Source organism: Mercurialis annua, linkage group LG6 (genome assembly GCF_937616625.2).
Source record: "Mercurialis annua linkage group LG6, ddMerAnnu1.2, whole genome shotgun sequence".
In the NCBI taxonomy this organism is placed as follows: Eukaryota; Viridiplantae; Streptophyta; class Magnoliopsida; order Malpighiales; family Euphorbiaceae; genus Mercurialis; species Mercurialis annua.
Window position 1 is genome coordinate 5,178,634 of NC_065575.1, and position 23,784 is coordinate 5,202,417.

Genomic DNA, 23,784 nt, shown 5'->3' on the forward strand with positions numbered 1-23,784 from the left:
CCAAAACACTCTTAGCTGTGACCTTCTTGTCGCTTCTTTCGGCTTTTGTCCTCAAACTCAAACTCAAACTCAAACTCTGCTCACATTTCAATAATTTAAGCCAACAATCATTTCCGGAAGGAATGAATGAATGTTTTTGAATATTCGGTCCATCAGATTCCTAATCTCGCCTATCAATATTGCTAAATGCATTTTAAATGGCAACTTATTTCTATAATTGGATATTTATACATTCACAGCAATTGGTTTAATACTTTATTATACTCTCTCCCCCCCTTCACCAGCTCAAACAAGATTAAAAATACAAATATTTTGATCCTAACATCAACCCCTCCCATTCCCCAATGTTGAAAAATCAATAATTCATAAATCTATAGTTCAATGAAAGATGGTTTTAGCCCTCTACATTTTAATTTTAAAAGATTTGAACTATATAGATGAAGGCTTAAAACATTAATAGATAAAGTTAATTTTAAAGTTTGATTAACATTATTATATTCTTTTCAGAAACAGATAACTAATATACACATTTTACAAAAACTGTACAATTCAGTAGTATAAAACTTTCACGTTGGACTTGATTGTAAAACTTAAAAACTTTCTTTTACGATACATCTCTAAATTTATCCGTCATCTAAATATCTGACCTGCATTAAAAGGGAGAACATGCACTCTACAGAAGCTACTTATGGATGGAAAAGATGGCTTACCATTTCAAGTAATTGTAAATACATGGCCTGTACAAAGATCGGACCAAAGTTCTTGAAACACTATGACCTTATTCTACATCATCTAGCTTTCAACTCAGACTAATCATAGTTCAAAAGAGAGCATTCAGAAAAATCAGCACGAAATGCGACGCTCGATGTAAATAATCACAAGTATGAATCAAGATATCCATATGTATGCTTTCTGTTATATTGAAGCAAACTTGCATATGTCCGGTCCCAAATTCCTACGTATAACGACTCGTCATCTGGGCTTATCGATACTCCTGATATCTCACCGAAGAAATCAATCTCTTGCCGCATCTTGTAGTCTGCTTTAGTACTGTACACGTGAACAAAATCTGCAGGTTCAGCCACCGCCATGAACTGTCCGTCAGATGAGAAGCGAATGGATCGCACAGCACCCAAGTTTCCCTTTAGGACTGCAACGGATGTAGACAGGTTTCTGATATCCCATACTCTGCAAGTTTTATCCTGATTACCCGTCGCAAAAACATGTCCATCTGGGTGCCATGCAGATGCAAATGAGAAATCGAGGTGACCCTCGATTGTGGCTACAGTCTGCAAAACCATCAAATAAGATTCATAATCATGACACCACTCTCTTTCCAAACATCAATAGGGATGTGCAATTGAACATTTAGTACAAACAAAACCAAATTTACAATTTAAATATTTAAATTGAACCAAACCACTCCGTTCAGTTGACTTTTTGGTTTGATTTGTGGTAAATTATTGTTTTTTCCAAAAAATGTAAAATTAACTTTAATCCCATGATGGAGGAATTTTGTTTAAATGAAACTAAAGTATCATTGAAGAAAAGTGAGTTCTTTTAATTTAAGAGAAAAACAATGATTTTGACCTAACATCAGGGGTGTATTGTAATAGTAGTTACTGTTTTTAAGGATCCCTGTAGGGGTAGCATATAAACTATGAAAAAATTTCTTTAATCAATTTACGGAATAACCAAAAGGGATTGGTCTTGAGAATTGATACGCAGTTATAAGCTATAGGATATTTACAAGGAAAGCTGCCGACTTAGACGAATCAATAAAATGCTCTTCACAGTTACTTGTAGAGGTTTGCTATCAGAAATATTATAGTTTACCCCGCCTCCTTTAAATTTTTCATGCATAAATATAAATCCTTTTATATTTTGAAGCAACCCGAATTATATCCGTGCACATTAGACATCTATCTATATTTGTAGGTTACTCAATCATTGTATTCTAAGTTCCATTTTCAGGACTTTTTTGTATACGTAAGGGTTGTATATCTTCACAGTTGTAGAATGCAAGATGAGACATACTTCAACTATTTCTAAAACAAAGCATAGGGTAAGAAACGAATCCGGCTAATATAGTTAACAATATGCTGATGCAGGGTCACATTTAACTTCGCAATTGTTCTTGATTATCTAGGACATTAAAGAAAAGAAATTACAACAAGAGCCCGTACCTTTCCATTCTGTGCATCAACTAGCAATCCATCTCGGTGATCACCAACAACTCCTATTAACCTACCGTTAGGGCTCAGTGATGTATGCTGCATCAGGATAAAGTATTCTAGTCACATGCTGGAAGTTACAAGGAAGTCATGGCAACAACAAACTAAATAAATAAAATCAGGCTACTCAAATCGCATGATTTGAGTAATAAACTTCATAGGTTCTAGAACTGTAAAATTTTGGGGAAAAGTCCAATCAACCATCCAACAGCTTTACTCATTTCAAATAGAGTCATGTGGTTATTTCCAATGAGGCACCCTGTATTTTGCACTGTTTGCATATAGAAATATTTTGCACTACCATTATGATACATCAGCATATTCATTGCCACAGTAGCAATTTTAATGGCTCAAGATATGTGCTAACGTTGCAAAATACAGAAACATATTTGTTGAAAGAGAAACCACATGCCTTTAGATGAAAATGGCTAAAGCATAAGGTAAATTCTATGTACTTCCCCTTGATCCTAACTTTTTTATTTACATTAGCTATACTATAACTATTCAACCTACCTATCTCATTTAACTCCTTCGAAACAAAACCGAATTGCATATGATTGAACTCTATGTTCAAATGAACAGAAAAGTCTATGTAAATGATGGGTGATGATGATGTATGATAGAGTTTAATGCTAAAAATGCTAATCGTATATACTATTTCTTAACATTCCCGCATATTTAAACAATAAAGTGAAAGCTCATATCTCCCGGACAAGAGACATCCTTTCTTGTTATTCCTTAATTAAAGGTGAAAAAAATCAAAAGGTTCTCATGCATAAACTGGAAAAAGACAAATACATAGTTAAGCAACTTAGTAGTTGCCTAAGTTCTTAGAAAAGCTCACATTCACTGGCCAAGGGAAGCGGAAATGATTCAGAAGCTGAAACCTCTCCATGTCATATTCTCTTATCCCACCATCGTTATTGGATGCCGTGAAATGAACTCCACCGCTGCAAAATTTGTTTCCTTATATAAACATACTGATTGGAATGAGAAATTACACTTGAATAACAATTAAATTCTACCTCAAGCTTTCATAAATCTCAATAGCATTTGTGATTGCATTATCATCATATGTTGTACGCGCACAAAAGCTAATGCCTTGTTTATCCAAACACTGCAGCAAAAGATAAAAAAAATCAGAATATTAATTCATAAAATAAACATAAAGTACACATCAAAAACTCCAATTGAGTTTAAAAACTGATAATGTTAATAACAGATTTTTGAACAAACCATGAAGCATGCTCCAATATCTGAACCCTAACATTATAGTTCTCAAAAGTTCTTATGGAACCAGATTTTATTTTTTTAATGACAAACCACATGTGCAGCATGAGTATCACAAATAAACACAAAGCCCTGCTGAAGCAAAATTTAAAGATATTCTTTAAAGTTCTTATGGTTCCAACTGTGAGGAATCAGAAGAATTTTATTTTTTTAATGACAAACCACATCTGATGCATGAGTATCACAAATAAACACAAAGCCCTGCTGAAGCAAAATTTAAAGATATTTTAACCATTGATAATCTAGAGACAGATGGGAGATTTTCCCCCTTAAAAACCTGAAATGACCTGTACAATTAAAAAAATCGGTGCTCAGGTAGCACCTTCAATTCTCCCTCACATATAATAAAAAATCGATATCTATACCGGACTCTGTTTTCTTGAGCTTGTTGTTCACACTTTTGAGAGCATACCAAATTGCTTCAAGATCAATGGGCGATAAAAGTCGAGCAACATGGTGAGATTATTGGATATAAATTAGTGGGATGGTCTGGAAAGGTTATGACGAGGATGATATCTGATACTTTGTAGTGTCCAAGTAAGAAAACATTATTGAAGGGTAGTTAAGTAATTTAGCAATATCTGAGGAGGTTTTAATTATCTCGGTGCCACTAAAAAATATGAGCTAAGAAAATCAGAAAGTCGGTGTAAGATAAAGTTTCATTCATCTGTCCTTGATGTAGGCACATGACTAACTAAATTATCCTCATATTCCAAGTATAAGAACTGGACACAACCAAAAAAAATAAAAACCCTTGTATATTAAGCAGTTCTAAAGTTGAATAACTCATCTCCATATAGTTAGAAGTCCAAATTGTTCAACTATAGCCATCATACAAACCTAACAGCCTTGTTTATATGACGTATGCTTTTCCTATCACTGTGGCAAACACAAAATCTATATCTAAATATAAAACTGAGAAGGGAGAGAGCATGAAGACCGAGATACTGGTACAATATGGGTCTATTCAGCATGCGTCAAAAAGGTTCTAATTTAACTACGCTCTTTGGTCCATTGAAGGTCCTATGACGCATTAAACTAATTTGTCTATTTCAAAGGCTAAAGGGGAGTTATTATAGGAAAATATGAGTACTGAGAAAAGGTATGCAACCGAAAATAACATGAGAACATAAAAAAGTTATTACCAAATATTCCAAGAAATTAATATACTAGTTTGTTAATTATGGCATGCAACATAGAAACTGTAAAAGAGCAATGATAATGGTTTCGGAATGCTCACTTTGCATGTAAGCTCTCCTTGGAAACCCCCTGCAACAAGAAAATTATCTTTGACTGCTAATGTACTAATTTGAGTTTGGGTGAATCCTTCTAACAAACTTCCTGCATATTTCTGCATTAACAAAACAAGAGTTAGCAAACAAATAATATTAAATGCAACTATGTTTGACCTCAGCCATAAATAGTGCATGTGCTTGTGATTACATGGGAGAGAGAATGAGCAATAAATAAGTAAAAACATACTTTATTAGAATATGTAGTAAATTTCAAACTCAAATAAAAGAAACCATAATACCTCAGAAGGAGCTACATGTCCTGAAAAATTGATGACCTCGGACAAATTGGAAGATAACGATGACCAGTGCATGACGGAATAATTAGACATGAGATATACATCATGTTTTGAAGTTGCCCAAACCAAGTTCCTTAGCTGAATAGCAATTAGACACAAGAGGGAAAGTTAGTATCAAATACAACACAACTTAAAATGTAAAGAGGAAAGCAATTACTTAAACAAAATAAAAACAGAGCATATAATCCCTTGTAGCATTCAGAAACTGCACAAACCTGAAAATGAAGAATTGTAGGCTTAACCAATCTAGTGTTCAGAAAAAATTCATAGTAGTTTCCGCCCTTCTCCATTTGTTCACACTCCTAAAAGAACAACCGTAAAATCAATACAACTATTCCCTTAACATATTCTCAAACTAACTAAAAACAGAAACAATGGCAATCACAAACCTTATCTACAACTTTACTAGAAAAAGGAATGTTCTCGTAATTTTTATACTGTTCAAGCCTCGTCAATCTATACTTATCCCGAGTTACATTCAATCTTTCCCACGGTATACCCTGAATGTCTTTCCCCTTCCTAGCTTGCGCAGAGGACGTATCAGTCACCTTCGTGAGCTTAGATCCAACAAACGGAACAAAGTAAACCCATGAAAACAAAATCCAAAAACTAACGATACAATTCGGACAAAAAGATAAGCAAACAAAATACCAATTCATAATCATCTTCCTCCATTTCAATACTGCCCTCTCCACCATAGTGATCAATCTCATCGCCTATTATCTCTCCTTCTTCGTATATATAATTGAATTCGCCCAACTGCTGCGACATCCTATATTTGAAACTGCTATCCTCTATAGGTATAATCTCTTGACAATCTGTAACATTTAGCGGAATCATAAAACCATCACAAAATCATTCAAAGACATAAACTTTATTACAATTCGAAAAAGCCCACAAAACTATACATGAATCTAACTATGTCAAAACTGAAAAGGACACAATCTCTAACCAAATCCAATTGAAACAAATTACTGGGTATTGCATAAAACACAAAAAAGCATCAAAAAAATTACCTGAATTATGGGGAGCATGAAATGAAGAGAAAGGGTAGAAATAAGTGAAGAAAAACTAATGATAATAATTATAATGTCGGCAAAAACCAATTGCTTTTATTGATTGAAAACGCACGCAAAGGAAGCCCAACGCCACCCCATCATCTGCTTGGCTTATGTAAAGCTTGGTGCTTTTGATGTTTATTATTATGAAGGTGTGTGTGGGGAACTTGAAAAGATAATTATTGAAAATTTGGAGAAGATAAATAAATTAACCTAATAATCATAAACAAAGAGAAAGGAGAAGAAGACGAGAGGAAAGTTTCGATATTTTGTTATTGGGTCGGTCCTACTATTTTACGTGGCATGACATGAATTGATAGTGATTTGAGTTTCCCATTTTGGAGGCTATCAATTTGTTTAATCTCTCTATCTTTATCCAAAGGCAAAAAGTGCATATAAGTCCTTCAACTTTTAATGAAAGCGGATTTAGTGTCTTTACATTCTAACTCGGTTCAACTCGATCTTTAAATTTATAAACTCTCCGTTCAACTTGATTCTTAAATTTATGAAATCGGTGAAATAAGATTGCTTCTTTCAGAAAATAAATGGAGTTAGACTTAAGTCTATGTTTGGTTCAGAAAATAGGTGTAAAATAGAATAGTTCTTCCGTATAAAATAACAATTCTTTACTTTGGTTCATGGAATAAGTATTTTATAGTATTGCTTCCATGATTTTGTAAAATAACTCCTTTCAAAAATTAAAAAATGGCTATTCCATTTCTTATGAAATAGCTATTTTATTCCATGAACCAAACATGATCTAAAAGTTGATTTGCACTGATTTCATGACTTTAAGGATAAAACTTAGAAATAAAATACTTTAATTCAATCCAATTTATAAATTTATAAAAATCGGTGCAGATAAACTATTTCCCTAACGGGAAATAAATAGAGTTAGACTTATTGATTAATTTGTACTAATTTCATAATTTTGAGGATCAAATTATACTGAGTTAAAATTTAGAGATATAAATGTACTTTTGTAAAATCTAAAGAAATATCTGCATATTTTACTGAAGAGTGTATTTGTATCTTTTAAAAATTTATTTAAAAAATAAAATTATTTTAAATATAATGAATAATTAAAAATGCTAATTTAGTTGTATATTTAATCTTCTCGTCAACATTTCTATTACCGGAAATATAGGTTAATATTTTAATTTGCCAAAATATAAACAATTAGTGATTGAGTTTGTTAAATTTCAAAGTTCATATTTTATTTATTGATCACGCTAAATTCATAATTTCATTTATATTTAATCCTTATAAAAACTATATAATCTCTTTTTTCTTTACTTTTAGAGATGAATTACTTTTTGATTTCTTTTTTATTAACAAAATTTTATATAATTAAATGGTATTTATAAATTTTATAAAATCTTTTCTCTTTATATTTAGATAGGAGATATTCTATTTTTTTAGTAGATATAGACCTATTTTAATTATCACCAGGGTTGGCAGGGTTTAATTATTAGTATTAAACATTTTTTCAATCAGGCGAAGAACATGCGAAAATTGTGGGTCGAACCCACATCCTCGATATACAGCAAGTAGTGTGATCAAACCTTCAAGTGTATACTTTTTGAATACTCCCTTACTAATAAAATTTTAGATATTTAAGTAGTATTTATAAATATTATAGGATCGCTTTCCTTTTATTTTTATTTTTCTAGTATGTCTCTAGAGGTTATTTGTGTATTGGGCGTTTGGTAAAGATTTCTCGGTCGCGACCTTTGGCCTAGAATAACCAAGGGCATAGATTGCTTAAGTGTGGGAGAAATCAATAAAATTATTCATTTTATATAATGCGTTTGAATTGTTTAGGTTCCTGATAAGCTTGTTAAATTTTTAATTTGTGCTTTTGTGCCCTACTCAAGTTGTTTTTTGATAAGTAAGTGGGCAAGTTAAATTAAGCTCTTTTGATTTGAATAAAAATGCATACTACTCATTCCTGATTCAATATTATGAATGAATGAGAACATGAGCTTGGATTGCTTTAACATGAATGATAAAGTGGACGTTAGTTTAATTAATTTATCGGCTTAAACAGACTAAAAAAAAATCAAATATTTTTTACTCTTTGTAGTCCTAACCAAAATTTTAACTTTGCGAACATTCGCTGCAATTTTAGCAAATTCATTCCGATTGGATTAAAAATTATTAAAATTTGAAGCTTTGATTAGAATTACAAAAGGTCAAAAAGGGGCTACGAATTCCTTTTCATCATGATTTTATGTCGCTTGCAACTCAAACAAATTGGTAGTTTGAGATAGGCTTAATACTTGTGCGTGTCTCTGTACTTTTAATTTTTTACACATAAGGTCCCTACACTCCAGCATATCTATTATAAAGCCCTACACTTCTGAAATCAGTCGCCCGTGGTCCCTCAGTTAACAGAAGATGGCGAGTGTCTTTCACAGACTGTTATCTGCGAATCTTAAGCACACCCATTCGTCCACCTCATCATACAGTTGCCACATCACTTAGGCACTTCAACTATCTCATTTAACCCAAAGTGAAAAACGCTTCAAGTGAAAAACAAAATTCATTGTTTAGATTTTGCCCTAATTCATCTTAGATAGAAACTGATTTCCCCTCAATCTAACTCTAACCCTGAAGAAAAACAAAATTGAAGATTCATTTGCTGGTGAAGGTTGCAAGGAAATTGATAAACAGTTAGCAATTGAAGAACCCTAATCGACGTGAAGATGAAAAAAAAAGTGCAAGGAAAAAAGTTACTGCGATTTCTGGAAAAGAAAAGGACAAAGGAAACGTTATTGTGGTCGCACCAGGTTAATTTTCGCAATTGAAAGCGTTTGGGTTGTTGGGTTTTTGTATTTTGATTATTTGCTGGTTGTTAGGTTAAATGTGAATGGGTTAAATTTTTCTGATTCTTAGGTTAATTTGTAACCTGCGAAATGCTTGTTATGCAAATGGTCCCCATTGCTGTGTGTTAGGTTAATTGTTTAGATTTTCTTTGATTCTTATTGGTGGTCCCCATTGTTGTCTGCTAGGTTAATTTTTTAGATTTTTATTGCTATTATTGCTGGTCCCAATTGACATCACCTAGGTTAATATTTTTATATTTTCTTTGCTCTTATTGCTGGTCCCCATTTATGTTGCTAAAGTATGCATTAGTGGTTGTATGAGACCAATTTTTATCTGCCTTTTTTGTCTGCTTTTTGTAAGTTAAAGTATGCAATGTTTGTGTTTGTTTTCATTTTTGTCTGCCATTTTAGTCTGTTATGGTTACATTTTTGCTCCTGTGTTTGAGCTTGTATTTATATTATTTGTTTGTCTGTCTAGGTAATGACAGGTTGGAGGCAAAGTTTGTCAAAATGATTTTATTTTATGAGGGTAGAATACAGATGAATGAGGGTACTTTAGCTTATGTGGGAGGGATTCAGGAGATAGGTGATCCCATGTTTAGCTTAGACAAACTTTCATATTTTAACATACTGTCATATCTGCATTACTTTGAGATAGAAAAGGGGGATTTATATTTGAAATCTGATAGGATAGAGTTTACAAAATTTGAGAATGACAGATGTGTCATTCCCTTTTGGAAACTGCTTCTAGACAACAAAGAGAACAAATTTTTTGTCTATGTTGATTATTCAAAAATATTAGATTCTCAGGGCATACAATCTAGCAGAGAGGGGGATTGTGAAGCTAGTGGCAGTGTGCTAGCTGCACAGGTAATAGATGTTGGGGAAGACTTGACTTTTGATGATATTTGCATAGATATAGAAGATCATAGTGATGATGATGAGGTAGAATTACAGGAGGCTAGGAAAAATGTCTTAGAATCTAGGCAGGATTTAGCAGGTTTGGCAAATGCTAGGGCAGGGGATGACATTGATGTACTAGGGGCTGGAGATAACATTGATGAGGTGGCTGGGGATCATATTGATGAGGTGGCTGGGGATCAGATTGATGAGGATGCTGGGGTTATGGATGAGGGTGAGGGTGAAAGGGAGGTACCTGAACCTAGGACAGAGGTGGCTGGGGATGAAGAGGGAGATAGTGACTCAGCAGACTTAACTTATGAGAATGAGAGTGTGTATTACAGTAGTTCTAATGTAGGTAGCTAGTTTAGTGAGAATGAAGATGAGTATGGTGATGACTCACAGAGGGAGGTGAGTATACGGGTGCAGTTTGATACCACTACTGAAATTCCTCAGTTTGCAGTAGGCATGTTTTTCAGTAACTTAGCTGAGGTTAGAGATGCAATAGCCAGGTATGCAGTGATGAAAGGGATGTGCGTTAGGTATGTGAAGAATGATCTACAAAGAGTGAGGGTTAAATGCATTGCTGGCTGTCCATGGTTGATACAAGTAAGCCCTCATAATGCAGACCACAACTGGACCATTAAGACCTACAAACCTGACCATAGATGTACTAGAAGCAATAAAGTGTCATTTTGTGACAGTAATTTCTTAGCTAAGAGGTACAAGACCATGGTGACCAACCAACACTATATCAAACTTAGTGACTTTAGGTCCATTGTCAGGAGTGAACTAAAGCAGAGTGTTAGTTTGAATGTGTGTAGGCATGCAAAGACCAAAATTATAGCTGAATTGATGGGTTTTTATAGGGAGGAATATGCCATGGTAAATGACTATGCTGAGATTATCTGCCATACCAACCCAGGCACACATTGTTTTGTCAAATCCACTTCTGAAAACCCTGAGGGAAAACAAGAATTACATAGGTTTTATGTGTGCTTTGCTGCCTGCAAAAAGGGGTGGGTTCAGGGTTGTAGGAAAGTGATAGGCATAGATGGGTGTTTTTTAAAGGGGATTTGTAAAGGGCAGTTACTGATAGCTGTGGGTAGAGATGGCAACAACCAAATGTTTCCAATAGCTTGGGGAGTGGTGTTGGTTGAGAACAAAGACAACTGGAGTTGGTTTATGAGGATGATTCAATATGATCTAGAACTTGAAGATGGAGAAGGATTTGCAGTCATATCAGATATGCAAAAGGTATGATATTGTTTTGCTACCTTCTGTTTTTGTATGTGCTTTGTGATTGTGGCAAGTGTTTGGACTGAAATGTTGTATTCTTCTGTTTCTGTATGTGCAGGGTCTTGAAAGTGCTTTGAAAGACATACTACCCAAGGCAGAATACAAAAGATGTGCCAGACATGTATATGCTAACTGGGCCAAAAAATGGAGGGGTGATGAGAGAAAGAAGGCATTTTGGAATTGTGCAAAGGCAACTATAGGATCAGATTTGAAAGTCAGACTTAAACACCTAGGGACTTTAGGGAAGGATATAGCAAAGGATGCTTTAAGTTATGACATTGAGACATGGTGCAAGGTGTACTTTGACACATCAATTAAATGTGATGTGGTTGATAACAACCTAGCAGAGACATTTAATGGTTGGATTTTGGAGCCTAGGTGTAAGTCTATTATTAGTATGCTGGAGGATATAAGGATCAAGGTGATGAACAGGCTGTGGAACAAGAGAGATTCCATAAGGGGCTGGATTTCAGATATTTCACCAAGAGCCCTACAAGTTATTGAAAAGAACAAGCTACTGCCCTTTGAGTGGGAGGTGGAATGTAATGGGGATGATGCATTTGAGGTGGCATGGCTTCAAGATAGAAGGAACAAGCATACAGTGGACCTTGTCAAGAGGACCTGCACTTGCAGGGAATGGGACTTGACTGGGATCCCTTGCAAGCATAGTGTCACTGCTATATATGCCAAGCGTGGCAATCCAGAGGCCTATGTACATGCTTATTACAGCAGAGACACATACATGAAAGCTTATGCTTATACCATCCAGCCAGTTCCTGGAAAGCAGCACTGGCTTCAGAGTGAGAAGGGAACAATAGAGCCACCACCCTTCAAAAAACTACCTGGAAGACCCAAAAAGAATAGGCGAAAAGAACCATTTGAAGTAAAGAAGAAAGCCAAGCTTTCACTTCATGGGAGAGTTATGACATGTGGAATATGCAAGGGAACTGGACATAATTACAGGAGCTGCCCTCAAAAAGGAACAAACACTCAGGTAATTCTCAAACACTCAGCTTATATAAGATTGATTGTTAAACTATTTGATAACTTTTTGTTTATGGTTTCAGTATAAGCCAAGGCAGAATAAGAAGAAACAACCACAGGCAAGCCAACCAGAGGCAACACCTTCACAGCAAAACACAAGCAGAAAAAGAAAAAGGAATCAACCTTCTGTAAGTTTAATATTTTCATTACACTTGATGGTTTGGTTGAGGTGTAAGTTTCTGTTTGTATTTGGTTGAGATATTTAATTGGGTTAGATGCAATATTTAATATGTCATTTATTTGTTTGGTTGCAGGTAGATGCCTCCACCACTGTTGCTGCACGTGCAAAGCTAAGGTCGAGGATAAGGCAAACTCAATGAATGGGAAGCATCTTTTGTTTCTAGTAGGGAAATTTTTGGTATTGGGCAGTGTTTAGTTTTTTGGATAGTTTTTGTATAGGACTGTGTTTTTGGTATAGGGCAATGTTTTAAATGCCCTTGTTGGTAAATTTTGTGAAATGTGTTGATAACATTTCCATATGGCCCTTAGTAAAGCATTGATTTGCTTTTGAAAACACTTTTTATATAGAAAGGATCTAAACAATATAATTACTTTACCTTTTCAGTAAAAGCTATATTTTTGTGCAATACATGTGTATTATTAAAGTTCAATAGAAAGCAACTGCTTTTGTGCAATGCAGGTGTTTTTCAAGCTAAAAAGGTTCATATTTACAGGTCATTTTCAATGCAGAATACTTGCAAAACTATAGGTCATTTTCATGCATTTCTATTGCAAAATCAAAGGGCCCTTTTTCATGCAAAAGTCAAGCAAACATACTAACAATATACCAATTCAGATTAACACTAGAATAAGATTACCATTGCAATGACATCAATATTCTTACAAATGTTAGCAAAAAGAGAACATCAACAGTCTTACAATCCTAGCAAAATAAGAGCAGTTTCACAAAATACAATACATTAGCTACCAAAATGAAACTAGAACTGCCCCAGCTTAAAGATCAAGGCCTAGCGATATAATGCATAAAGAACTGCCCCAGCAGTAACTACCCCACATTCATACAATCCATAGGTCAGCTTTGTTTTGATTTTCTTGGCTTGTGCATGGTGCAACTGCACTTCCTCAATCCTCTCCTTCAATGTCTCCACCTCCATCATTTCCAGCCCCATTTCTTCCTTCAGAATTTGGTTCTCATGTTTGTACATGTCAACAATCTCCTTTAGGGCATCAACTTCTCCCTTCAGTGAACTATTCTCTAACACCTTAGCTGCCAAATGAGCTCTGACTTCACCAGCTTGTAGAAGAGCTGCATTACGTTCGTTTTGCAAATGAGTCACCTCCATCTTCAAGTTAGTGACCACCATATGTGCGTAGCCATCTAAACCTTTGTCAATCCACTGAAAGAACTTACAATCTGGATTCTGCAATCAAGTATCATAGATGCATATCACACAACCAAATCAGCAATGTACAAAAATCAGCAATGTACAAACCCTAATTTGCAATAAAAACCCTAATTTATGACAACCCTAATTTTACACTGAGCTCAAAACCCTAAACTAATAACAACCCTAAAGTAACAACAACCCTAAATAATAACAACCCCAATTTAACACTGAGATCAAAATAAACCATAAATAAAAGCTTACATTTGGTTTTGGGCAGCAATAGAACCTCCGGCCTGGATTTTTCTCAGTGGTTGAGGTCTGAACTCGCGCCGGAGTTCCACAATCACACAGAACAACGCCATCACCACTACCACCTTCCATAATTAGCTCTTGTATTGGTGTTGGAAGCTCACTACGGGACCAGACAGGGAATGGACACTCAGAGGGGTCAGGTTTGGAGAGGAGAAGAGGAGACTCAAAAAAATACGCTTCCGCCATGTCATCTGCCACATAAGGGATGTATTTGACATGTAAATAGGTGGACGGAAGTTTGTAACGGCGTTAGCACTCGCTTGGTGTCGGGGACCACGGGCGACTGATTTCAGAAGTGTAGGGCTTTATAATAGATATGCTGGAGTGTAGGAACCTTATGTGCAAAAAATGAAAAGTGCAGGGACACGCACATGTATTAAGCCTTTGAGATATGAATATGCAAAGTAAATCAATTATGTCACTTGTTAAGTAACCGAGTGCTATCATGAGCCCCCATGTTCGTATAAAATGCACTTGCGATAATTAATAATTAGACAAAATAGAACATAGAATGTACTTTCAAAATTATATTATATAATAGAAACTATAGACTCCAAAATGCTTAATGTCCCTATAAAGATGTTTGACTGCATCACTTGAGAATCAAATTTTTAGTGATGTTAATCAAATTTTGAGTTCAATAAAACTATAGTATAGTACATATGAACTACTTGTATAATAGTCTCTCTGCCTCCAATTTATGGAGAACTGTTTTTCCAATATTGAATCTTGCTAAAAAGGTTGTCCTTGAAAATCTGGTCAGCCTTAAGTTGATCCTCATTAAAAAAATTGTCCTGAATCCGTGCAGCACATAAAAATCATGTATCAAATGACACGGGGCTTACTTTACAAACTTCCGTATTGAATCCACAATCCATTAACAGCAAGAGCCATGCGTGCTGCTGTTCAGAGAGACGATCCTTGGGACCTTTAACTTCGACGAGCTTGGCTTCTCCTCTGTATTCTTCATAGAAGCGCCACAAGAATAAATCTGGCATTCCACTGGACCAGCTACGATAGTCTTGGGCAAGATGCCTGCAGAGTGAAGCCAAACAAGGGCCTCCGATGCAAGTAACAGCAGCACGAACTTCAGAGAGAGAAAACCGACCCCAATTGACTCCTCTACAAGATGTTCCTGAATTTAGTTCCCATGATTCGATGATGATCTCCTCAGCCAGACCATCATGAATTTTCTGCAAGTGAGATTCTATAAGAGTCTTTCTTGCTGTGTAGAAGCCATCAGTCTCCAAGTCCAATGGGGCAGTCTGCAAGATACAAAAAAAAATTGTTTTTCTTTTATTCTTAGAAAGAACGAGGAATATGCATTTATGAAATTGTGTCAAATATTGGCAAAGGCAAACAAATGCGTTCACTTACATTAGTGAAATGTCATGTAGATTTAGGAGAAGAACCCAACCAAGACCAAGAACTACATATTAAAAAAGACACGCAAAGTAGAGGGATGTTGGTATGGATTTTGCCAATTATTTTAATTTAGCATCTGTTAGCATACGACGAGCTAGCCTTACTTCCTAAGTTCTGTTAATCTGTGGACTTTTCAACCCCATTTTTGGTAGTAGAGGGATGAAGTAGAGAAATAAAGTTGGACAGGTAATAAATAAAAAATACAAAGTACGGGGACCTTATGATCAGTTTTGCCATAATGTTTTTCAGAAGATCTCATCGACTTAAGCTGTACCCCTTAGGCATGCCCTGGCTCTGCCCCTACTCACTGTTTATCTCTTTTTTATCTAAAACATGCACCTCGTAAGTTACCAAGTAGAAGCTTAGCATAATGACCCCCCTTTTCTTGTCTCTCCTAACATTTAGAATTCAATGCTAATGCATGATGCCATATTATAATTTACATTTTCTGCTCATGAAAATATTCCTGATCCTCAGAAGTTTTATTGCTACAAAATTCTAAAAAATAGGGACATGACAAGGTTATCTTTACTTGTTTGCATTCTATTTAGTAGTTCCTAGAGCAGATAAAACTGTTCAGCTTGTGAACTTTCTGAAATTTTTTATGGTAAATCATCCAATTGCCGCCATTTTCATCCTTAGATCTTTGATTATATTACACAAGGCTAAAATGTGTTGTTCAGGGTAAACTTCTACCTGATCTAGAGTTTTAATGCTGAATAAATAAAAAAAATTGCTATGAAACAACCTAATAAAGTAATAAGGCACTACCTCTTAATTGTTATGATTTATTAAGAACATGGTTAGACTAAATTGGGGTTTGAAATCACCTTTTTAGAGTTCTACGGAGAGAGGAGCAAGCTATGCTGCAAATGTTTTGAACTTTGATTAATTTAGTATAGAGAGTAATTGATGGTAGAAAGAAGCCCTTTTTCTCTAAAAATCTCTTTTTGTTGGATTGGTGGTTTCTTTGAATTGTGTAGCAACTAGCAAGTACTTATTTCATGCATACATGAAATTTTAAAATAGCAGGCTTTGCCCATAAAACTTGCTAAAAGACCAGATCTTTATAGATTAGTACAAATGCCTACCTGAAATCTGTTGAGGAAGACATTTGGTACATCTGAAAAAATAATGCCCCACATAAGAAGCCCGAAAATGGTCAACCAAATGCCACTCTCTGCATGAACACCTTGCCATCCACCTCCATCGCCAGCATAATATTGCAAAGCAAGCTGCTCTACTCCACACTGCTCCCCATCTTCTCCATAGAACCTACTCTTCTTTCCGACTTCACTGTTCAAAGGTCTCCCCTGAATATGAACCTGAAAGAGAAAAGCAGTAATTATAGGTGTCAAAAGTATGCCAAATGATGACTCCAATTTCTTTTGAGATCAACACAGAAATAAATCAAACTATTACCTCCTTGATCTTCCTCTTCATGGATTGCGAGAAGCTGGGAACTTTCCAACGCCTTGGAGGCTTTCCCAGGCGAAGAACTCGCTTTTGCAATGCTATTCTTGAACCAGCACGTACCCATGGATCTGATAAACCATCTTCAGCAACTAAAAGACTGTCATTGGGGCAACCTATATGCTCCAAATCAATTGATAATCTCAGTATCCAATAACCTCTCCTTCTATCACATGGAAAACAAGCCAGCAATCTCTTCAACATGCCAATCGCATCTTGGTACCTGAAACATATTTTTCTTTTTGCTGGATGATAGGGACAGATGTACGAGTATAAAATACACAAAACTATATGTATAGCATAATGAGTGCATTGAGGTGCCACTTCTATATTTTTTATATGAGAGAGACACCCAGATGCAAGACAAAGTTTAGTATGCCGTGAATATAAAAATGCAATACCTGCGCTCATGCTCAAGAAATGAAATTCCAAGAAAAACCACTTTTGAGTATACCCATGATGCTGAGAAGCATGAAAGAGTTGCAACCGCTGTGTCAGAGGTCATAGATTGAGGTTCTTTTGCAGTAGAGCTTGATAAAAAGGATTCAGCTATGTTTATGCATCTTAAGACCAAATCATTCTTATTTTCCTCAAGAGACTCATCCATTATCTGTGCCACTTCAATCGCCTGTAACACAAGAGTATTATATATGGTAAAACTAACAAAATGGATATCCATAGTTTATAATAACAAACATAGCACCTCTTCATAAGCTAGAAAATTACTTCGAGTTGAAAAAATATGTTCTGATATAATGCAGTTGTACGTTGGATACTTGACTATTCCCAAATCAACTAGTAAAAATGCCGATAGATCCTGCTCTCCATTCATGAAGAAAAGTCTCTGTAGATGAAACAAATTTTAAAAATTAGTTATATGTAAACCAGAAATATAATATGGAATACTTTCTTCAGGGTGTTACAGGAGGAATGGAAGCCAAGGAAGCACCTCAGCACGCCAAATAAGGGATTCAGCCTTTGAAGATATCTTTATACACATTCCTGTTCGATTGAAAACTTCAGTTGGTAGGAATAAGCTGCAGATAGGATACCGAAAGAAAATACGAAATTTCAGATACTTATTAACATGTACATTGGAAAGCATGAAAATTAATCGGATGCTCATACCATGTTCCATCTTTATAAGTTGACAAAAGATATGCAATAATTTCCTGTTTCCTTCCCGACTGAGTGCCATTCTGAACACAACGGAGCAATCAAAACTAAATACTCCATTAGGCATCAGAGAAATAACTAAACTATCAGAGAGCACTTGCATCAAAATCCACTAAGACCATTAGAAAAGGCTTTGTTCATGCAGAATGGTTGCATCTTTGATGTTGTAGTGAAAAAGATAGTTTATAGCAGATATATCTACCTTGCTTTCCCTATACAAGTGAGACTTTGAAAGCCCATAAAAATCTCAGGCATACTGAAAACTCACGAGCACCGACAAAAACTGCTGAATGGCTTCACAAAAAGCTAATGCCCTCAGGTAAAAAATAAAGCCTTCATCTTGAGGGAGTGCTAATGGGTCCTTTATAAGCAAACACACACGCTTCTATCATACTAGATCAGCTTTTTCATAGGCTGACTTTCGTTTTTCTATAATTTCCTTTTTCCCCAATCTTTCCTTCAAATCTTTCCCATATTTTGATATTTTAGACGCAAAGTCGATATTCAATTTCTTCGTTTTTGGGAATTAATTATTAAAATTTAATTAGTCCTTGTACTGCTTCTGTTTAGCAACACATCACTGCACATTTGTTGTTTCGGAACTTCTGGTTTTGCTACCATTTAGAAGCTAGTTTGCTTGCTGTTTAAAATTTGCTAAGAAAAATGTCCTAGTTCGTCGTATTCATTAATAAACATATCAGGACAAGGAATATTCTCCCCCTCCCCCTCTCCCTCTCCCTCTCCCTGATATATCTGATATAAGCTCAGGGGGAGGGGGAGGGGAGAATATTCCAAATTCAGTTAATTGCTTCCATAGACAGCCAGCAACTTCTCTAATTTTTTCATTCTAATTATCTGATTCAAACTTCTAATTACAAAGGCTCTTCTTTAAATTCAAACAATAAGATTTTATCAGCTGCACAAGATAGCGCAATGAGGAAGATGTCGGATTCTTTCTTGCATCATGAAGTCTCTAACACTTGAAGAATAAGTTTTTACGAAATACCTAGACCTACAAATAGAAGCTTCAACATTTATTGCTTTCTAGTCTTCTGCGATAAAAAAAGAAGTATGCTAAAGTAGAGACGTAAAATCAACACTATCAATACTAAAATATGTAACTTTTTAATTCACGACTTCATTAAAATTACTTAAATCATTTAAGAAATAAAATGACCACAAAGAAATTAAAGTTTCTATAACAGCATTCTGGCTTTTCATATTTTAGAGCAGCAAGCTACGCTTAGCACCACTGTAAAGTAACTATATCACAACAGGAATAGTTAAAACAAGAAAACAAGAAGTTTCAAAATTCCATGTCCGCAACAAAAACAAGAAAAAGACAGCACTGCGATGACCAATAGTATAATGTTCAAGCAAGTATACAAATGAAAATGCATGGAGAGATGATAATTTGAAGGACAAGTATCCAGCATGTGTTATCAAAAATGCCAACACGTCTTATTTTTCAAACACCATTGAATAATTTCATAACTAGGATTTAAGAAAAGATGTTTGACCTTTAGTTCCACACAAAAGACTTCTGATAGTGTGCTCTTCCAAAGCCTCATTATTTTACAAGCATAAACTATGGTTATAACCAAATTAGAAGGATCCATGTAATTCTACATATATTTTACAGTACAAAAATGACTGAGAATCAGTTATAGCATTGCAAATTTTCAATAGAATAGTAGATTATTTCACAAATACTGAAACCAGATCAAAGTACAAACTTTTCTATTTTAAGTTTTTTATTTATAAAATAAACATGTGTTTGCTAAATTAACAGCAATTTCACGCAGATAGGCATACATTTAACCAAATAAATAGATTTTACAGTAGTATATATTAATGCCAAACAATATAAAAGAACCCATAAACGAAAATTTCAAGTGAATATGCTCTAATAGGTCAACATGCAATGAGGAGTAAGAATAATGAAGGCTTAGAAATCATCCATTATGTGATCTAGAATCAGTTCAAGCTTAAGAGTCAGGAATGTGATGTATCGAGTAGGTGAGGATTATCAATGAACAACTTTTAAATTTCCGAGTCTTTATGTACATTACTAATTAATTGCTCCTCCATCAAAATCCCTACTTGAGAAACATAATTCATGAAATACTATGGAATCAGTAAACTATAAGTAGAACGCAAACACAAGCAAAAAGAAACTGATGGAATGGATAAACCAATTGCATATGTGATGAAGTTGAGCGGGACTACATATACACGAACAAAAATGAGTAATCCAAACCTTCTTAAGCATGCACAAAATTTCACGTAGCTCAGACTTGGTAAGCACATTCAAAATTTCTTTAATGTCACTGTTTGGTAGATTTTTTGAATCTTCAAACGAATATATATAGCCTGTTGCTGCAACCAAAAACAACCAAATATATATCAAAGATCTGATTTAGTATAAAAGGTAACATAAGCATGGCTCAATCATGAAGAATCACCAGAAAGCTCCTTGATTGCCTGCTTAGTATCAAAAACTTCTGGGTAGATAATATTAGACAACCGGAACCATGGGCCTAAGACAAAAAAAACGCCAGAATAAAGGACGCAATTAATCAAGGCATTAGATACAGTGCAATAGATATTTCACAAACAAAAAAATCAATCCCTCCCTGCATGATACCAAGAATTTGATCAGCACTAAATCTAAGAATTTGATACATCAGCACCCCCTAATAAATACTCCCAGCTAAGCTAATGCATCCAGCCAACCCTTCTATCCAATTAAAGTAAAAACAAACATATGTGGGACAAACAAAACTAAAGAGCTTGATATATGCAATAAGGCCATAAGAGAGAATAACAAGTACGAAAGACAACATAATCCATGCAACAGCCAACAATTAATTTACCAAGAGACCACCCAAACCCAGTGTTTGATCTAGTATAAATCAAAAATTATTAGTTCCATTGTCCTCTGCGAACCATGGGAAATAAAAGTACACTTGAGATTAGAGATTGAGTGCAAGTCCAAAAAACGGCAGACTCCAAACTTAAGAAAATAAAGTGAGATAAAATAAATTACCTTTCCGTGTGTAAAGTCGAACAAAAAGCCTCTGACTGTCATCTGAAAGAAAAACAAATGATTCTGCCAGCAGAAAACGTAAAAGCATTCAAAACCTGCTGACAACGAGAGTTTAGAAATACAAGAGAGATATCAATGCCAGATATTAGAGCCCTTACCCATGAAAGTTTTCTCACCATCAGTGAAAAGGTGAGGGTTGCCTCTCAAAACCTCTTGAACCAACAAACAAAAGTTCTGTTGATATTTTGTATTACTACTTTCGTAACTTTTTGCAGATTCAACTACATGAAGCATGTTTCTCCATAGACACTTAAAAGCTTCAACTTCACTATGGTCTCTATCACCATGTGACATCACTTTGCAGCACACAACCTGAATTGGAACAGCATCAAGAGAACTTTTGGGTACAGAAATCACATGTCCCTGCAACAAATAGCAATGAAAGTAGATGATAGTGCAAATAAGAGTCTGAATGTTATTCATTGTAATGACATCCAAAAGCTTAAGGCTAGTATAGATGTAGAGTTATGAGAGATCAGTTCACAAAAATAAGTGTACGCTAGTTACTTAAAATCTGAGACTGGCAACGGATCAAATTTATAAACTCTTATTATAGAACTCAAGCTTAAGAAGGAACAATGAATTAAAAATGCAAAAAGACATGCATGCTAAGTTTTTGAAATGTCCTTAAAAAGCATAAATATTTCTTTTCACGTATCCCAATATATGCATGATAGAATGTATATTTAACTCAATTCCGCTGCCTATTAATTTACCATAATTAATAGACCTCTCAACTCAACTATAGTGAGCGCCATATGGTTTGCAGATTTATAGCACTTAATTATCAGCAAACAAGCATTAATTTAAGCAATGAGGCAGAAGACTAGAAGAAAAAACTTATAATAATAATTGCAAAAACAAAGGGGGAAGCAAGGAGGAAAATAAATAAACCATGCTGTCTTCCTGATTAGATAAGTATTTACATATAGCATTCTTTAAACTTTAATTCAAGAGGATTATACATAAGATATCTTCAGTGCACTATAAATATAACTAAGAAATGAAATGAATATAATCTCAGCTTAAAGCTTTTCTGAAACTGCAGAAGTTGATACCTCAAAGGCTAGAGAGTACTTCTCAATTAACGGAGATAAAGACTGAGCTAGTTCTCGGGGAAGGAAGCCAAGCCCTATACAGAGTGCAGAATCTTCCAAAAGAACCTGACTAAGAAGAATCGCAGAACCTGTTCAAAAGCATGCTTTTTATTAACCCAAAATCTTGGGAGAAGTAGGAAGAATACACACCTTAATTGCATTTGGGTCCTTCACATTTTCCGGGTCTCTCAAAAGACAGATTCTTTCCCCAAGGTTTACTTCCTTCTTAACACTAAACCTACGGCCGACGATGAAAGTTTCAAAAGGCGTCGCCAATATACCATCCAAAGTTGTGGTTGAATCAAATTCAGACACACCATCTTTCAATGTCAATGAAGGAGGATCAGCATGGAAATTGGTCCTATGCCCATCAAATGATTTCTCCGCTTCACTAGACATGCCATTTTCAACAGAAATAGGTTCGATAAACAATGGCATTGCTTCACAAGGATTACTATCATCATTCTCAACAGAAATAGGCTCGATAAACAATGGTATCGCTTCACAAGGATTACTCTCATCATTTTCAACACCGGCAGCAACAGACTTAATCGAGCCAGTATCAATGTCGTTCTGTACAACACTACTACTTGCTTTCTGTAATTGTGAGCAAAAGTTGAGCTGATGTAAGGTGCGTTGAGTCAATTTTCGTCTTTTCCCACTAGATAGACATACATCTGGATACAAAAAGTTTAAACACTAACATAGTTTAGCTATAAAAAATTTGTAACAATTAGAAATATTCTAACACAACACTAAGGACCCTTAATTATAGATGTAACAATTAGAAATATTCTATTAACCATAGTAAATTAGTAATAGTGATGCTAATAGTTAAAATTAAGCAACACAAACAGATATAAATACCTAAATGCGAGTTTATAACGGAGTCTTCGCCGCGAATTCGGGTTCCGCAAACAGGGCATGATACCCAGTCATCAGTTGTTGTTGTTGTTGTTGATACTTCATTTTGCTGAATTTGTTCATCTTCTTTAGCAGTATTGTCCTAATTCAATGAATTAGTGCACAAAACAACGCAGAATAAACACAATTACAGGAAGTTTTGGTACTGCAATTAACGGAATTTGATGAGTATTATTGTTATTGTGAAATCAAAGATAATAACTATGATTTTTACCTGAAGGAGTGTGTGACGATTGGGAAGAAAACGACGGCGTTTACCTATCAGTCGAATCAAGCTCTCTCTTCCTGTTAACATTTATTTTTGCGAGAAAGGAAGTAGAACTGTAGAAACGTATTTGGCGGGGATGCAACCAAATGAAGAGGCTGGAGGGAAATAATGCGAAGGGGCTTGTGAGTTTTTTTTTTTTTTTTTTTTTAAGTCCATAAATAAAAGGCCTAATCACTCAAAAACCCCTCACCTTTAAACATTTTTTCAATTCCACCCCGATGTTGAAAATTTGTCAATTTTACTCACTTTTAAATTTTCCGTTTCCAATTGTACCCCAATATTTTAATTTTTATTATTTTTTTTACTTAAATGATGAAATCATTCAATTAATTAAGTCTAAACATGAAATTAAATTCTTTTTTATTCAAAAAAGTACAAATAAGTATTTTATTTTTAAAAACTAACTA

The 23,784-nt window shown here is 34.9% G+C and overlaps 3 protein-coding genes across 4 annotated transcripts; all 3 read right to left on the reverse strand.

The window, feature by feature from the left end:
- Positions 1-686: 686 nt before the first annotated feature.
- On the reverse strand, positions 687-5,970 carry LOC126687171 (uncharacterized WD repeat-containing protein C2A9.03-like). The gene is made up of 9 exons (XM_050381598.1): positions 5,767-5,970; positions 5,505-5,672; positions 5,331-5,417; positions 5,059-5,193; positions 4,765-4,875; positions 3,260-3,351; positions 3,079-3,184; positions 2,187-2,273; positions 687-1,289 (listed from the first exon to the last, which is right to left on the reverse strand). The coding sequence occupies exons 1-9, from the start codon at positions 5,953-5,955 to the stop codon at positions 876-878; spliced, it is 1,389 nt and encodes a 462-aa protein (XP_050237555.1). The 5' UTR covers positions 5,956-5,970; the 3' UTR covers positions 687-875.
- Positions 5,971-13,035: 7,065 nt separating this feature from the next.
- On the reverse strand, positions 13,036-14,233 carry LOC126685722 (uncharacterized). The gene is made up of 2 exons (XM_050379653.2): positions 13,855-14,233; positions 13,036-13,626 (listed from the first exon to the last, which is right to left on the reverse strand). The coding sequence occupies exons 1-2, from the start codon at positions 14,089-14,091 to the stop codon at positions 13,213-13,215; spliced, it is 651 nt and encodes a 216-aa protein (XP_050235610.1). The 5' UTR covers positions 14,092-14,233; the 3' UTR covers positions 13,036-13,212.
- Positions 14,234-14,419: 186 nt separating this feature from the next.
- LOC126687311 (fanconi-associated nuclease 1 homolog) lies at positions 14,420-23,493 on the reverse strand. Of its 2 annotated transcripts, XM_050381841.2 has the most exons (15): positions 23,324-23,493; positions 23,053-23,191; positions 22,336-22,862; positions 22,147-22,251; positions 21,187-21,451; positions 21,029-21,091; positions 20,445-20,519; positions 20,240-20,358; positions 17,932-18,002; positions 17,753-17,840; positions 17,507-17,647; positions 17,205-17,431; positions 16,753-17,026; positions 16,422-16,655; positions 14,420-15,170 (listed from the first exon to the last, which is right to left on the reverse strand). In XM_050381841.2, exons 1-15 carry the CDS (start codon positions 23,402-23,404, stop codon positions 14,724-14,726), a joined length of 2,856 nt encoding a protein of 951 aa, XP_050237798.1. In that variant the 5' UTR covers positions 23,405-23,493; the 3' UTR covers positions 14,420-14,723. The 2 variants fall into 2 exon arrangements, with proteins under 2 accessions (XP_050237798.1, XP_050237800.1); XM_050381843.2 differs by lacking the exons at positions 23,053-23,191; positions 23,324-23,493 and having other exon boundaries at positions 22,147-22,255; positions 22,336-22,429.
- Between the last annotated feature and the right edge of the window lie 291 nt (positions 23,494-23,784).

Bases quoted from the DNA above. Each gene is read 5' to 3' on its own strand.
- LOC126687311 (XM_050381841.2), bottom strand. From the start codon at position 23,404: ATGTTAACAGGAAGAGAGAGCTTGATTCGACTGATAGGTAAACGCCGT. The intron at 20,359-20,444 runs GTGATTCTTCAT...TTTTGGTTGCAG, and splicing joins GGCAATCAAGGAGCTTTCTG to CAACAGGCTATATATATTCG. The intron at 17,432-17,506 runs GTGCTATGTTTG...CTTGTGTTACAG, and splicing joins ATTTTCTAGCTTATGAAGAG to GCGATTGAAGTGGCACAGAT.
- LOC126685722 (XM_050379653.2), bottom strand. From the start codon at position 14,091: ATGGCGGAAGCGTATTTTTTTGAGTCTCCTCTTCTCCTCTCCAAACCT. The intron at 13,627-13,854 runs GTAAGCTTTTAT...ACTTGATTGCAG, and splicing joins ATTGCTGCCCAAAACCAAAT to AATCCAGATTGTAAGTTCTT.
- LOC126687171 (XM_050381598.1), bottom strand. From the start codon at position 5,955: ATGATTCCGCTAAATGTTACAGATTGTCAAGAGATTATACCTATAGAG. The intron at 5,418-5,504 runs GTTTGTGATTGC...TTGTTCTTTTAG, and splicing joins CTAGTAAAGTTGTAGATAAG to GAGTGTGAACAAATGGAGAA. The intron at 1,290-2,186 runs GTACGGGCTCTT...ATGGTTTTGCAG, and splicing joins TTGATGCACAGAATGGAAAG to ACTGTAGCCACAATCGAGGG.